This window comes from Adiantum capillus-veneris, chromosome 7 (assembly GCF_014529385.1).
Source record: "Adiantum capillus-veneris isolate H3 chromosome 7, ASM1452938v2, whole genome shotgun sequence".
NCBI classification, from domain to species: domain Eukaryota; kingdom Viridiplantae; phylum Streptophyta; class Polypodiopsida; order Polypodiales; family Pteridaceae; genus Adiantum; species Adiantum capillus-veneris.
In genome coordinates this window covers 51,650,172-51,664,995 of record NC_140937.1, presented here as the reverse complement: position 1 = coordinate 51,664,995, position 14,824 = coordinate 51,650,172, and the positions used below count along the sequence as shown (strand labels likewise).

The following is a 14,824-nucleotide window of genomic DNA, read 5'->3' as shown; positions in this document are numbered from 1 at the left end:
GGGTTTAAGCTTCTTGTCTCTCTGGTCTTCTTTATCATCTGAGTCAGCTGGTCTTTTCCTTTGTGGACAATTGGTAGCAAAGTGACCAGGCTACTCGCAAATAAAGCATTTATTTTCAGCCATTAGGACCTTCTTTTCCTCGAGCCACTTGCGCACAAAAGGCTTCCTTTTTGGTTTCTTTGCCTGCGCTCCAGAAGTCCGAGCTGAATCCTCGTCTTTGGGGGCCTTTTCCGACCCCTGTGACGCTTCAAGAGCCGTTTTCACAAAGGGCTTGTTCGCTGAATTTTTCTTTTGCTACCCTCCTTTCTCGTTGCTCGGAAACCCACTGTCCTCTCCTTTCAAAAGGGCAAGACCAATGTTAGCAACTTCCATTAGCTGAGTGAGGGTAGCCACTCTATTCTTGGTACAGTAATCACGAAGCCCTTTAGGCAGCCCACAACAGTACTTCTCTATCTGCTCTATCAATTGGCACAAATCTGTAGGAGGTCACTGAGAGTAACGCTTTACAAAACCTCCGATTGTACTCCAGCAAGCTCTTGCATGTAGCCGAAGTAAGCTGGTGCCAATCTGTCATGACGTCTGCTTCAAATTCATTTGACAGCCAAGCAGACGCAAACATTTGCTTGAAGTAAACCCAAGTGGTGGGTGCCTGTCCTTGCATTAACAATGTCGTCCACCATGTAAGCGCATTGTCCTTTAAGAAAGTGGCAGCTTTCCTGACTTTCGAGGCCTCTGTAAAATTCCCTCCTGCATAAGGTATTGCTGGAGGAAAGTGAGAGCCTTTGCTTTATTCTCAAAGCCACTAAAGGTGCTGAACTTCACAACTGCACCACCCTCTTTGTAAGCTTTCGGCTTCTCCAGTGCCCCCAAGTTGTCATAAGGAATGGTCTGGAACATGGACATTGTAGTAGGCATGATCGGCACATCTTGGCCATTCACATTCTGCGTCAGAGGTGTGATATCTGGCTGTTGTCCAGAAAAACCAGCCATACCAAAATGACCCTGTGGCACCCCAAACTGGCCCTAGTTGCAGTGAAAACCTTGTTGCATGCCAATAGTACCATACATAGGGTTTGGCATGATGCCTTGCATACCCCAAACATTGTTCCTGGTATGTATGGCTGACTTCCAGGCGCATAACCAGCCATACTTTGGAACACTGATCCACCCCCGAAATACCCAAGATGCACCGTGGGTGGTGGAAAAACTGGGTGCATAGCCTCGTATCAAGTTCCTTGTCCATTCAAGACAACAGGCGAGCTCTGAAAGATGGCAGGCTGAACTAGCATAACCTGTGGAATAGGCGTTCTAGCCACCTGTTCAAGCACGGGAGGAACCTGTTTTGGAGCCCCTGACTCCGCAGCATGCGAGTGTTCCCTATCCTGCTGAGTCGCATTAAGTACTGGCACTTGAGCCTCAATAAGCTCCGTACGCGGTGTAGGTTGCCTATTTTGCTGTTGCACTAGTGGCGCTTGCAAGAACTCCATAAACCTTGGATTCTACACCAGTTGCGAAAAGACATTCACCGCGGCAACTAACTTAGTCCTGAACGCATCATCCTCAAGTTGCCCAGTCATAAAGCCCTGTACTACTGGAGGGACATTCACATTAACAGGAGGTACAGACTGACGTGGCCGTGAGCTCTCGCCAATCTCGAAGACCATAGGGATTTCCTGTCTGTCCTTTGAAGAGTAACCCTCTTCCATAATGCCCTTCCCTTTGTCGGCCATAGTGTAATCTCGCGTTCCTGTACTCTGTGTCTTTACCCAAAACAACCGAGCCTCACTCTTTGAGGAAAAAGTGATTGATATCTGGCAATGGAACCTTGAAACCGGCCCGTGGGGCGGTAGGCTTTGGTTTTCACCCGAAATTCTTTACTTTAAACACACACAGAGAGAACGTGCAAAGGAAACCTACGACGGGAATTAACACTTAAGCACACACACGGCTCGGAAGCTAGAATGCCCCGGGCAGACGCCGACAACCTGTAGGCCCCAAAATTGGCGCCCCTTTCGGTATTTCTTTATTCTTTAACAGAGGGAATAAAACCTGTGATTTCCTACGAGCTGTCCCGCATAATTCGGGCTGAAATCCACCTGTTCTGGCCCGATTTCGGTAGCATAACTATACTAGGACGCTTCACAATCAGTATCCCCACGCACTAGATGACTTTCCCGACGCATACGGACACTTTGCAAAACCTGGCGAGAATCTGCAGCACGCTGAATTCTCTGTTTTCTGCCCCGAAAATGCGTCAGATCACCTCTACTCTACAGCGGTCCCCTCGCGTCCACGAACCTCCTGGGGGTATTAGGGACCGTTTAGGGCCGGAACCCTAAACCTGCAAAAATACACAGCAGGCTGTAATTCCCTGTTTTGGGCTCCATTTCGCGTGTCGGTCCCATCCGTACGAAGTCCTCGAGCTCCCGCATTTGTTGGCCTACTTGCCCTTTGAATCGGACGAGATTTCTCACGTGAAACCTTTCCGAATGCACCTGTACTTGCGGGGGATTAGCCACTAGCTAATCCAGTACCTGTGCAAGAGGCTCTTGCCTCGGCAATCGCGCATGAACCCACACAACTGTACATCAGTCAAATGAAAAGCCCTCTTGTGGCACATCACATAACTACACGTAGGGGAGAGAGAGAGCAGTGTGTAGTGTGCAGGGCATCACTCCTAGCATCACACTCTACATGAGAGGGAAAGGAAGCACTCCATAGCTCTTAACCTGTGACAGTCCTTCATAATGAGGCCTCCCAGCTTATAATTCAGCGCTACCTCTTCTTTGCAATAGGAAAGTACACTAAAATGCGCCACTTTGCACAATTACACGCATTTTCCCGTTTCGGGGTTGCCGCCTAAAAATCTTCCGACCGGTTGCCCAGTTGACTTGGCGGCAAAGTTGTAAAATGTTCTCCTTGTCATTCCGGAGGTAATGACGCGAACACATTTCACGGCCCAAAATAGCAGTTCCCTAAATTTTAGGAGATGCTTCCATTGGGCTCCCACTGGTCATTTGACCATCTATCCTCATTGGGACCGCATCCAGAAGTGCAATGTGGCCCAACTGTTGGATACTTCTGTTGGTAGTCCCACCTTGACTTTATGCCTTCATTGAGTTCACTTCCTAGTATCCACCAACTTGCTAAGTGCGACGGGGGGACCTACATGATCTTGCACTGAGCCTAGACATCCTCTTACTATAAGAATTCCAGTGCCGACCACTTCCCGTCTACGGGTGAAACTACCGTTCACATTGGCCATACAATGTCCGACCGTTTGCTACTTCAAAAAGAGGGTCTCAGAAAATAAAACAAAAATCATTGGAAAGAAACCAACAACTAAGGTTAGCAATTGCCACGTCCTCGTGACATAGTTAACAGTTGCCACGTCCTCGTGACATATATTCTCGTTCACAGTGCTCCCGTCATTTCTTTGAATGATGCACTAGAAATATCTATACTCAAATGTCTCAAGTGAGAAAACCCTCTCGCCTATAAATCCGATTATTTATTGAAATTATATTTCCTTCAGATAAAGCTAATTTGGCAACACTCTGAGGTAATCTAACTTCAATACACTTTTATTGGTAAGCTAATATGAGCCACTCCTTATGTGGAGATTTCATGGAAAAGGAGTGGCTAAAGTTAGGCTAAAGACACTGAGGTGTGCATGCATACTAGATGCCCATAACCCTTGTGGTATGCTGACAAAGTACAAAGTACTTGAGTACTTGGAACACACAACCATAAGGATTTCGGCAGCTCTTGCATGGGTGTGTCCTTTCGCTGGAGGCATGGCCCTTCTGTGTGCCTCTTCGCTGGCGTAGACATTGGGCTAGATGGGAAGATCCACATGAATCTGTATGGAAACCCCTCTAGAACCAAGCAATGTAGCACTTTTAAGAAGACAACCACCTACTGAGCTTTCCTCATTAACCAGTAGCATAAGGACAGCAAAAAGCTAAGTCACCATCTACAAGATGAAGAGCAGCTTGTACCAAAAATCTTGAGCTTGCCCAAGAGATAAGTCTTGCTTAACTATCTTCACCCATGCAACTCAAGGCAAGAAAACTGCTTTGCATGGGAAGAGAGAGGAGGACCACCCACCATCAACCCAGCCATCAACCCAACTCCACCCACCTTCCTAAGTCTGCTCCACACACGGAGAAACAACAGACACAAACAACCATACACAAGCATACATGCACCCACACCACTAATAGACATACAAGCAGGCCATAAGTAAACCATGCATGGCAGGCAAAGCAAGCAGCAACATACAAAGCCAAAGACCACACGCAAGCAAACACACACACACACACACATACACAGAGAAAAAACAAAACCAACCACGCTACGAATGCAAACAAACAAGAAACCAGCAGTCCAAGGCAGCTGAAGCTCAGCCTAAGGTGCCCCAGGATAGGCCAGTTCAATAGGCTGTGGATTCTTTGGAGATCCAGTCACAATTGCCTCTTACAATAGACACTATTGGGGGTGAGCAAGAGAGTGAGTCTCCTCAGTTGCAGAGGAGTTTGCCTATTTAACAAGTTTTGCATCACAAGAAGATGTCCCCGTATCTACCCAGTTCTTCATAGTTGGTACATGGAGATTTCCAGATGTATCTTTGCAGAGTGGCCCATTTTGTGTTGACATGTTTTCGTACAATTGTCAGGAGGATGTTAGATTTTCCTTGGTCCAGAGAGCACCCATGATCAAATTCAGAGTGTAGGTTTTACATGATGGTACCTTTTGGACGAGGGAGTCTGTTAAAGATACCATACAGGAGCAAACAATGGTCAAGATATCATAAAATTTGCAGAGTTGTTTGCAAGTCAGTTTAGTGAGGCCTTGGGGAAGTTGGTTTGGTCAAAGAGATGTGCATCTTGGAACCTTCCATTGTCTTTTGTGGTGACGATGATTGGGTACCTCCTGCCTCTTGTACACTATGGTTGTGCCGTAGATCTGCATCCTTTTTTGGGGTACCACATTATATCACAAGACATCAAGATCAAAGAAGAGAACCGCCCAAAGTGGAGGGCTTAAAGGTATGTGCATGCAGATTTGAAAAAACCAAAGGATTAAAGGGGAACAGCCATGCTATTCAAGAGAAAAGATGAACCCCATTTATACAATTTTTTCCTGATCGCTTACCAGTTTTCAGGAGCCCACGAGCTGCCATCAGCATCAAAAGCATGTATGCTGTAAGCATGCCTAGATTTTGGTGATTTATTTTCAAAACTGCAGAGATAAAACGAATGGCAGCTTAGAGAAGACATAGTGTCAAGAGCACCCACAATTTCTGGGGGTGTGTGCATACACATACGCACATACATGCCTGCACCAGTGCCTCTATGTACATCCTTGCACACAGGCATGCATACAACTCGCATACTATCATGTGTGTACACACACACACAAAGCTTCATTCAAATTCCATACCTTTGATGGACAAGGCTTCCATGGAGGACGACCAATGACCCAGCTTTCATTTCAAGTGGTACAAATTCAGAGTAATCATACTCGGGACTATCTCCAATGAATTTTCCACCATTAGCATCTTTGACGTAACGTCTCTTCAATCCACCTTAAAAAATGTGCAGTTTCAGTACTGCAACAGATTATATATTCTACTTTGGAAAATATCTCCACACTCCTCTCCTTTATCTACCTCCAACATGTTTATTACGTTATAGGGAAATTATAAGGGCTTGAAATACAGCAAACCTCTATGAGATTTAGGTAGTGCCCATAAACATCCATTCTCCTTTGTAGCATCCTCTAAAGCAATCCACAAACCAACAAGAGAAGGTGGATCTGAGTATAGAAAAGTGCTGTCTTGATGTGGAACTACCTCGCCACCTATTCCTGGTTGCTGTTTTCACATGAATGGTTTCCAAATACAAAAACATGAAATCGCCTAGCAAATATAAAGCCATACACCACTGTCTGCAGAACATTTTCACTCACCTTAAATATGTACATGGACTGAATAAGCACCGGCTTTTTGAGATTCAAATATTTAAATACATCAGCTATTTGAGAGGATTGTGAAAACTCTGTGAAGAGGGGGTCTTTCTCATGTAACGCTGGAAGGAGCAGCTTTTAGTTCACTAACAGTTTTAGTCTCTAAAGCACAAGACAATTACCATGAGAAACTTACCATGACCAACCTTATTTATAGAGACTTCCTTGGACTGTTTCAATTGCCCCTGTTCATCAAAAGCTTTCTCTGTTGAAGCCACAATATGATGCATCAGAATGATGCTGTTTAAACTTAGACTATGCTTGCTGATCAGTTTCAAGCAAAAACAACAAAAGAATGCCTGACAGTTTCCTCAAGGTAGGTCAAGTATGAGATCAAAGAGCCCAATTTACTGATGATCACACTCATATGATGACGAAAACGATGCCAGAGGGAAAAGCATGATACATGAAAAGCACAATCAAATTACCTTCAAAAAAAAACGAAATATTATCCGCACTTTCATAGAAGTAGTTATCCAAACTATGCCTCTGCATTAATCATCAGTAAGCATGTTAGATTCTTTTTTACCAGGCTGTTGACAGATCCTCCTGCCCAAAGGCATCTTAGTAAGCTACGCTCATGTGCATATTACTTGAGAAAGCTCTATGAGAAAAACCACCATCATGAAATCTTAAAGAGAGGAATGTTTTGAGTAAAAAGAAGGGTGCTCAAATGGTTCCGTAAGCACCCTGGTAGTTGTAGAAAACACGGTGATTTGGGAAGGATCAAACTTGTGGACAAGTTCCCCCATGCGACACATCAGCTGCTTGCATTCATCCTGGCTTGTAAAATCTTCTATGACCAAATAGCCTGATATTATACATTTAAAAATCAAAATCAAACCCATTGCTCAGTAGCTGAATCAAGTAAGATCATGCCCATAATCATGTTGTAAATGCAGAAAAAATAGTTGTGTGAACACAACTGATGACTCAATGTCTTCAGTTATTATATGCCTACTTTACACTGTGCATGTAATCCTCTACGTTCTTAATACTGTAGTATGCGCAACGAGCAAGTGCAAATGAAAGATTTATCTGCAGAAATCAAATCGAATGGAGAACCCATTTGTACCATTATTAGCACCATGTGACCAGTTTTCTTTTCCCTTTCTACAGAGACTCTTGTTATTATGAAACAGCATAAGTGTAGCAGGGCTACAGTCACTTCACAGGACAGGCAATTGGACAGTTAGCTACAGTTGGTCTGGTTCACACTGGACGGACCATTTGGGCTGGGAGTGACACGTGGTAGGGTACCTACGGTGGTCTAGTGGACATCGTGGCTAGGTCACCACCACCACTCAGTTTGGAGATAGACTTAGCTGGCTGGACATTTATGGGCCGTTGGTGGCTCTTATGGTTGTACATATGAGTAGTCGTGTTTTGGGGCAGTTCTATCTTATCTTGCACGTAGTCTTCTAGAGGAAGTCTTACACAGAGCACTGCTTCACCATCCCTGCACATCTGAGCCTCGACACCCCATTTGTACCTGTGAGTCCTGGGCTGGAGCGGAGTGTGCTGCCACGCCAGAGTCTGTACATGGTTCTTTGAGCTAGTCGAGTCCACATGTTCTGGTCCACTGTTGTGTCTCTGTTGTTATCCATTGTTTCTGTGTTGTTATCCGTTGTTTCTGTGTTTCATTCTGTTTGAGAGAGTTTTCATTTGTTTGAGTGAGATTGTCACGCACATTGCACTGAGGGGCACCCACACTGTAGAGAGCACGACACATTATCCGCGCTACAATAAGAGAGCGGACGAAAGAGTAAAGCCGATGTTAACTTCTACTGCAGCAAAAACTACTACCTACAAAAGAAAAACCATACATGCTCATGCAGTTCAATGAGCTATGACAACATGTTGTACCTACTTCAGAGAGTTCAGGGAGTCTAAGAAAACCTAGGAGTGGGAACTATTGAGTAAGCCTAGCATGGACCAGGACCTCATATAACCATGAAACACGTTTCAACGGGTCCAGACAGGTAAGATGTTTCAAGTCTTAAAACGTTTCGCTGATCAAGAGAAACACACGTCATTTCCTACCAACACATTTTCGGACCTTGGGATATCCATCTATGAACATTTTGGTCCTATATTTCACTGTGCTCTTACATTCATGAAACAGCACAGCCTTGAAACGTATCGTGGTGACATGTGCACTGTCAAGCACAGCAGCTGATAAAGCATGAACAACAATAATTTATAACACCAACACAAAACCATCTCTGGTTGGGTTTCTTAGTTTCTTGGTTCTTTCTTGCGTATAAAAGGTTTCTTCACCTCATGTATGAGAGGTGGAGAGAGACAGTGAGATCATATTTTGGATCCCCATGCAATGAAAGCACACCTTCAATGACACTCCAGCTGTAGCCACTGTCCAATCTTTCAAATCCTCCAAACTTCTCTTTTGATGGGTACACATCGCTCCTCCAGAGCATTACCTCTTATCTTCGTGTGGAATAGGTATGTAGGGCTAGGTCTTGGACTTCTTGGCTGAAAATAACCTTTTTTAGAGCAATTTTCTTGGAGGCCTGATCTACTTCAGGGAAGATACACGTTGGATTTCTCGGTCCTAAGTAGAGAGCTTATCTTAATCTTTAGCATAATGGTCAATCCTTATATATACCTTCATAAGTTCAGAATAGTCTGAACTCACGAATTATAAGAGGGAATAAAGCGCTCTGTTTTCTATGATAGAAAACATATTAGTGCTGCCAGTACGTAAGTCCGCTGGAACAGCTTGAGCTTGTACTGCATACATGGTTATAGCACATAAGCCTTATCTTCCTTGCTTCACTCTAAAATACAGCATCCCCCCACAACCCCAACCCCAACCCACCCGCCCCCCCAATCCATGCATGCATCATTGTGTGACACAAGTTTGTTTCAACAGTACTGGAGTCAAATTTCCTCCATATAGAAGTCTTTGTACATCTCAATAAGGATGATTTTTATATGTATCTTTCTTATAGTTCCCAAGACCCAATTGCTATGAGTAGATGCGAATATACCCTTATCCTAAACATCTAAAGCTGACAAATAAATGATTGTCCTATGATAATGTCAACAAGAGCATTTTTAGCCTTGATCATAAAAACATCTCAAGGCATATCAATGATTGTCCTAAGATAATGTCATGATATGCTTTCTTATCGAAAACTCTGTAGAAAATGTGTGGTTCGCGCAAAAAAGGAGAAAAAGTGTGAGGTTACTTTGGGTTCTCTCTTCTTAGGTCTAGGGGTCGCCAATACTGTAGGTGTGATAGAACTGGAAAAACACTGAATAATTTCACACTTCTTCGCTTTTAATGTCGACATAGAAGAGGTGGTGTCACAACTCTGTCACGTGGCCTGCACAATATACACACATCCACACCCTCTTGGCATGGAACAATCCTAGGCAGACAGCAATGGTGACGTGGCTGCTCAGTACACACATACTCCTGCCCTGCTGGTCACGGACTGCATGCTAACGTGTCCTACTGCTGACGTGGCCTACTGTACGGACAGCTCCGGAAAATGCGGCGCCATTCGCGGGCAGGCAGCCACGTGGCAGGGCTGTACGGACAGCTTTTGGGACAGCTTTTTGCTACGCAAAAGCTGAACGCTGAAAATTACGCTGAAGCTTTTTGGGATTGCTTTATTTTACATTAAGCAAGAATGAGACAAAAAGAGTCTCTTGCTTTATTTTTCAAAGAGCTTTTAACTTGAAGCTTTTGGGACAGCTTTTGAAGCTTTTGGGGCTCTGCTTTTAGCATCCTTTGTAAACTCTTTAAATATGTGGGTAGGTCACTCACAACTCAGAGCATCTGGACGCAGAGTCTAAGTGTGAGCGCCTACCCTGCACTCTTGTACTTTGAACACAAATTAATACAAAAAAAATTACCGAAAGAGGCGCCAATCTTTGGGGCCAATATCTCACGGAACTCTGCCGGGCCAGTGTCGAATCTATTGTGAACTCTGGACTGTTTGAAGTGATTATTTATGGTGTCGTGGTAGATTCTCCGCTTGGAGTGTCCAAGTCTGTTACAGTGGTATCAGAGCACGGCCAATTTCTCTCCTAAGGGCAATCCCATCCCTTTTTACGCGGCACCTATGGCTTCAGCCAAAGATCAATCGACTTCCTTTGCATCCGGCGATGCGGGAATAGATCACAACGAAGATTCATGCAAGGAGTATGGCCCGCCTCGGCCTACTCAGGCGGAGCTCAAAGAGATGGAGCATCAACGATTGATCGGCGACGGAACAAAGATGATGCTCAATTTTGCGAAGAACCCTAAATTTGCAAAGTATATGAGCGAGACCTCTTTCGATGAGGTGCAATCACAGTGGAAGAAGACCACACAGCCACCCCTCAAATCGGCTCTCAAGAAACCTCCTACGCCCAGGATGTACACAGAGCAAGAATTAGAAGAGGTGGTTGATGCACGAATTGCTCAGCTTTTTGACGCGCAGAACAAAGCTAATAAGAACGACAAAAAGCAGAAGAAAGGCGCTGACTTCTCAGGTTATTTGGGTTGTCAATCTACTTTTGAAAAGGCAAGAAAGCAGAAGAAGCGTGTTCGATTTGAAGGAGTACCCAGTTCTTCTCCTTCTTCTTCTTATGAGAGTTCTTCTAGCTCATCTGACTCAAGCGAAGAAGACAGAAAAGGTAAAAAGCGAAGCAAAAAGCAAAGCTCCGGAAAGGGCAAGAAAAAGGCAAAGAAGCCTAAATCTCGCCCCGTGATTGACAGTTCTACAAAGGACTCGTCTGCAGATAGTTCGGACTTTGATGACAGCAAATTTAACGCAAAGAAGAAGAATTTTTATAAAGCCAACCAATATGACTTTCTGGAAGACAAAAGCAAGAAAGTCCGAGAGTTTAAGGAAGGTGGACAGTCAATTAAATTTGAGACGTTTTCTAGTTATAGAGATGCTTCAAAGGCTTTTGTACAGCAGTTTGACATAGCTTTCTCTGGAGGGCGTTATTCGGAGCACTCTAAGATTCGGAGAGCTGCCTCTTACTTTAAGGGGAATGCTCGAACTTGGTGGTCCACGCTTCTATTAAACAAACAACGCCAGTTAAATGGCTGAAATTCAAAAGGCTTTTTATTTCTTCATGGTTGACTCGAGAGTATGAACGCGACATACGAACTGCTTGGAACCATCTTCGAATGACCAAGAAGGATACAGTGGACGCTTATTGCGAGAGATTCTGTAGCTCTTTTCTACCCGTCTCTTCATGTAAAAAGATCTCGTTCAAGAAACGGATTGAGCGGTTTACCTTGGGTCTTCCTACAAAGATCCAAGATCACTGCTTAGAACAAAAGTCAGTTTCCATTCAGGAGTTCATGAGTCATGCGAAACGGGGTTTTGCCATTCACTCTAGTAGTCTAACCTACCCCACAGATGAGATCATGACGCAAAGAGCTGAACAGACTTCGGCAAATGAAAGTAGAAAGAGAAAGAGCACTCCGGAAAAGAAAGAAAAAGATGCACGACCCAAGCTTACTCCTCAAGAGCAGGCTCGCTACATAAAGGAGGGGAAGTGCTTTGGATGCGGGGAAACGGGGCATATCTCAGCGAAGCGTGTAACAGACTTGGACACTCCAAGTCAAGAATCAATCGCGACAGCACCAAATAACCACTTCAAAACAATTCACAGATCACAATAGATTTGCACTGGCCCGGCGGAGTTCCGTGCCTAGAGATATTGGCCCCAAAGACTGGCGCCCCTATCGGTATTTCTTTTTGTATTAATCAATCATCAAACTACAAGAGAGTGGTTAGGGTTTCACTCTCAGACTCTGCGTCCAGATGCTCTGAGAAGTGAAGCCCTCACCAGTTATTTAAAGGTACAAGGGATGCCCAAAAGCAGAGCCCCAAAAGCTTTTAAAATCAAAAGCAGTAGTCCTCTCTCTCTCTGTAGAGAGTCTTTTCTTTTTTATATTAAAAAAAAAGCAAAATTCGCGTCGCTCCGCGATTTCCGGAAATTAGGGTTATTGGCAGAAATTAGGGTTTGCAGGAATTTTAGGGTTTCTGGCAGAAATTAGGGTTTCTGTTGTCCGCCACGTCATCACTTTGTAACATACCCCCCTCTTGAAAGCATTGTAATCGACCGCGATTACGCCTGCAAAACCGACAAAAGCCATAAACCGTCTTAGTAGACACTGATTGTTAGTACCTACGTACTAGGAACACACATCTAGCACATGTACAAAATCGACAGTCACATCACATGACATCACAGGACATCACCAGACATCACAGGACATCACAGGACATTCAACATTCATTCGGATCTTAGACCATGATTTATCAGCAATGTAGCTAGCAATCACATCTAGGTCCAATCGGGACCTCATCGATGTCCGATTGACTAACCCCTATTGCAACCATGTCTATTCGAGATTAATCAGACCAAAATGCTGCAGTCATTTCGTTTGTCAGTTCCTGCACTCACAAGAAGTCAAGAACAAATCAGTATCATAATCAAGAATTCCATTTCATAAAGTCATCCAGCAGAATACTGTCAGCTCTGAGTATCCCTGAAGCTCAAAGAGACATCAGTGACTTTAGTATCAAAATCGAGGCATCTGTTGACAAAGGAGCGGAGTAACTCCCCTCTTGTCCATCCCACTGTACCAGACCTTCGGCCAAGCTGAGTTTCTGGGTTCCGTTTGGAGTAGACTATGCTAAACCAAAACATCGAGGTAAAGTTTCACAATCCGAGGAGTATCTGCTAGGTCCTCCTCCTCCATCCACTTCGCATCAAATGCAGGAAAGTTCTTGAACTAAACCAAGAACCGCCTTCGAACTTTACCTTTCTTCGTATCGTTATGTGTCAAAATCTGTTCAGGAACAAGGATCTCCTCGTTTTCTTCCACTTCAGGTTGCTCATCAAGCTCCCCATCATCAGGCACATCACCCTTAACAGGGTTCAAGAGACTCACATGCAATGCATTGTGAATCCTCCAAGTATCTAGCAGTTTCGATCAGAAGGAGACATCGTTTATCTTTTCAGTAATCTGGAAAGGTCCGTAGTATCACATACTAAGCTTTGGGAAAAGCCTCTCCTTTCCCTTTTTCTTTCTTAGGCATGCCTTCTCAAAAGTAAGAGCACCCAATCATCCTCCTTCAGTTTCAAGTCGCGACGATGGCGATCCGCTGCCTTTTTCTGTCGTTCTTGAGACTCCTGCAAAGTCTCGCGAACCTTGGCAAAAGCCGTATCCAAATCTCGCGAATACTCATCCGCTTCAAATATCTAATCTTTCGTGCTCAGGAAGGATAGAACCTTCGCAGCACTTTCAACAATCTCACATGGCGTCTTCCCCGTCGAAGAGTGTATCGTGTTACTATAGGCAAATTCCACCAAAGATAGGTTCTTTTCCCATTGAGTCTTCTAATCCGAGATACAAGACTTCAATAAATCTAAAATCACTGAATTGACAATCTCAAATTGCCCGTCAGTCTGCAAGTGGAACGATGATGAGAACTGCAACTGCGTCCCAATGTTCTCCCAAATTGCCTTCCAAAACAAACTCATAAATCTGGGGTCTCTGTCGGAGACAATCGTCTCAGACGTGCCATGTAATCGGAAAATCATCGTCATCATTCTATGTTCTCGGGAGATCAAAAATGAAATCCATTGCAATACTTTCCCAGGGGTGGGTGGGTATGGGTAAAGGCTGTAACAATCCCTGTGCCTTATGCCTATCAAACTTGACCTTCTGGCATACCAAGCAACTGCGCACAAACTCTTCCACATCCTTTTTGAGTCTCGGCCCAAAGAAGTATCTCTCTACCCCTTTCATGGTGGTAGCAATGCCGCGGTGACCCGTAAAAGGTAGACAGAGCATTCAGTTATAACCTTTTCTCTCAACAGCTGTGTAACGCACAACATAGTCTTTTTCATCAAGTAGCCTTCCCGCAGGGAGTATCCAGCTACTGTCTCCCCATCCCGTAGCCGTGTGAAAATATCTGTAAAATCTGTATCTGGGGCATATTGATCGACCATATCCTCGAAGCTCCTATGATGTATCGCCGAAACAGCAAGAACCAACGATTTCCGAGACAAAGCATCTGCCACCACATTCTTCTGTCCCTGCACGTGGACAATCTGGAAGTGGAACTGTGACAAGATGTTCGCCCACCGCATCTGCTTTTCCGAAAGCTGCTTCTGTGACAAGAAGTAGCGCAAACTCTGATGGTCTGTAAAGACAGTAAAATCCGCTCCGAGTAGGTAATGCCGCCACTGAGTAAGAGCATGGATAACCGCCAAAAGCTCTTTCTCATAGATCTGTGCTGTCATCTCCGGTCTAGAGAACAAACGGCTCTCGTAAGCTATGACATGGCCTTCTTGCATCAAGACCGCACCCAGACTACAACCACAAGCATCACAATATACTTCAAATGACTTCTGCAAGTCCAGCAAAGTCAAAATAGGTCCCGTAGTCAATTTCTCTTTCAATGTCCGAAAGGCAGTCACCTTTGTGGGTCCCCACGAAAAAGGTACTCCTTTCTGTGTCAAGGTATGCAAAGGGGAAGCAACCTCTGCAAACTTTCGTATGAACCGCCTATAGTACGAACACAGTCCCAAGAAGCTTCAAACTTCATGGACATTCCTCAAATCGGGCCAATCACGGATAGTCTCTATCTTGGCCGGGTCCATTTGCACTCTTGCTGCTGACACAATGTGTCCCAAAAAGTGTATCTCTGGTAGGAAAAATTCACTTTTCTTTGCATTAATCACCAACGTGTGATCTCGTAATGCCTGAAAGACTTGAAGCAGATGATCTCTGTGTTCTGCCTCATTC

At 44.5% G+C, this 14,824-nt stretch overlaps 1 protein-coding gene across 2 annotated transcripts in view; it reads right to left on the bottom strand.

The window, feature by feature from the left end:
* The window catches only part of PAHX (phytanoyl-CoA dioxygenase (PhyH) family protein), a 111,006-nt gene that overhangs the window by 48,478 nt on the left and 47,704 nt on the right, over positions 1 to 14,824 (bottom strand). For both annotated transcript variants that reach the window (XM_086517208.1, XM_086517209.1), the window contains exons 2-8: positions 6,720 to 6,841; positions 6,459 to 6,519; positions 6,167 to 6,235; positions 5,974 to 6,092; positions 5,731 to 5,878; positions 5,446 to 5,590; positions 5,158 to 5,244 (exon numbers count right to left, since the gene is read on the bottom strand). In XM_086517208.1, the coding sequence (XP_086373334.1) occupies positions 5,158 to 5,244; positions 5,446 to 5,590; positions 5,731 to 5,878; positions 5,974 to 6,092; positions 6,167 to 6,235; positions 6,459 to 6,519; positions 6,720 to 6,841 (751 nt within the window). The remainder of the gene's footprint in view (positions 1 to 5,157; positions 5,245 to 5,445; positions 5,591 to 5,730; positions 5,879 to 5,973; positions 6,093 to 6,166; positions 6,236 to 6,458; positions 6,520 to 6,719; positions 6,842 to 14,824) is intronic.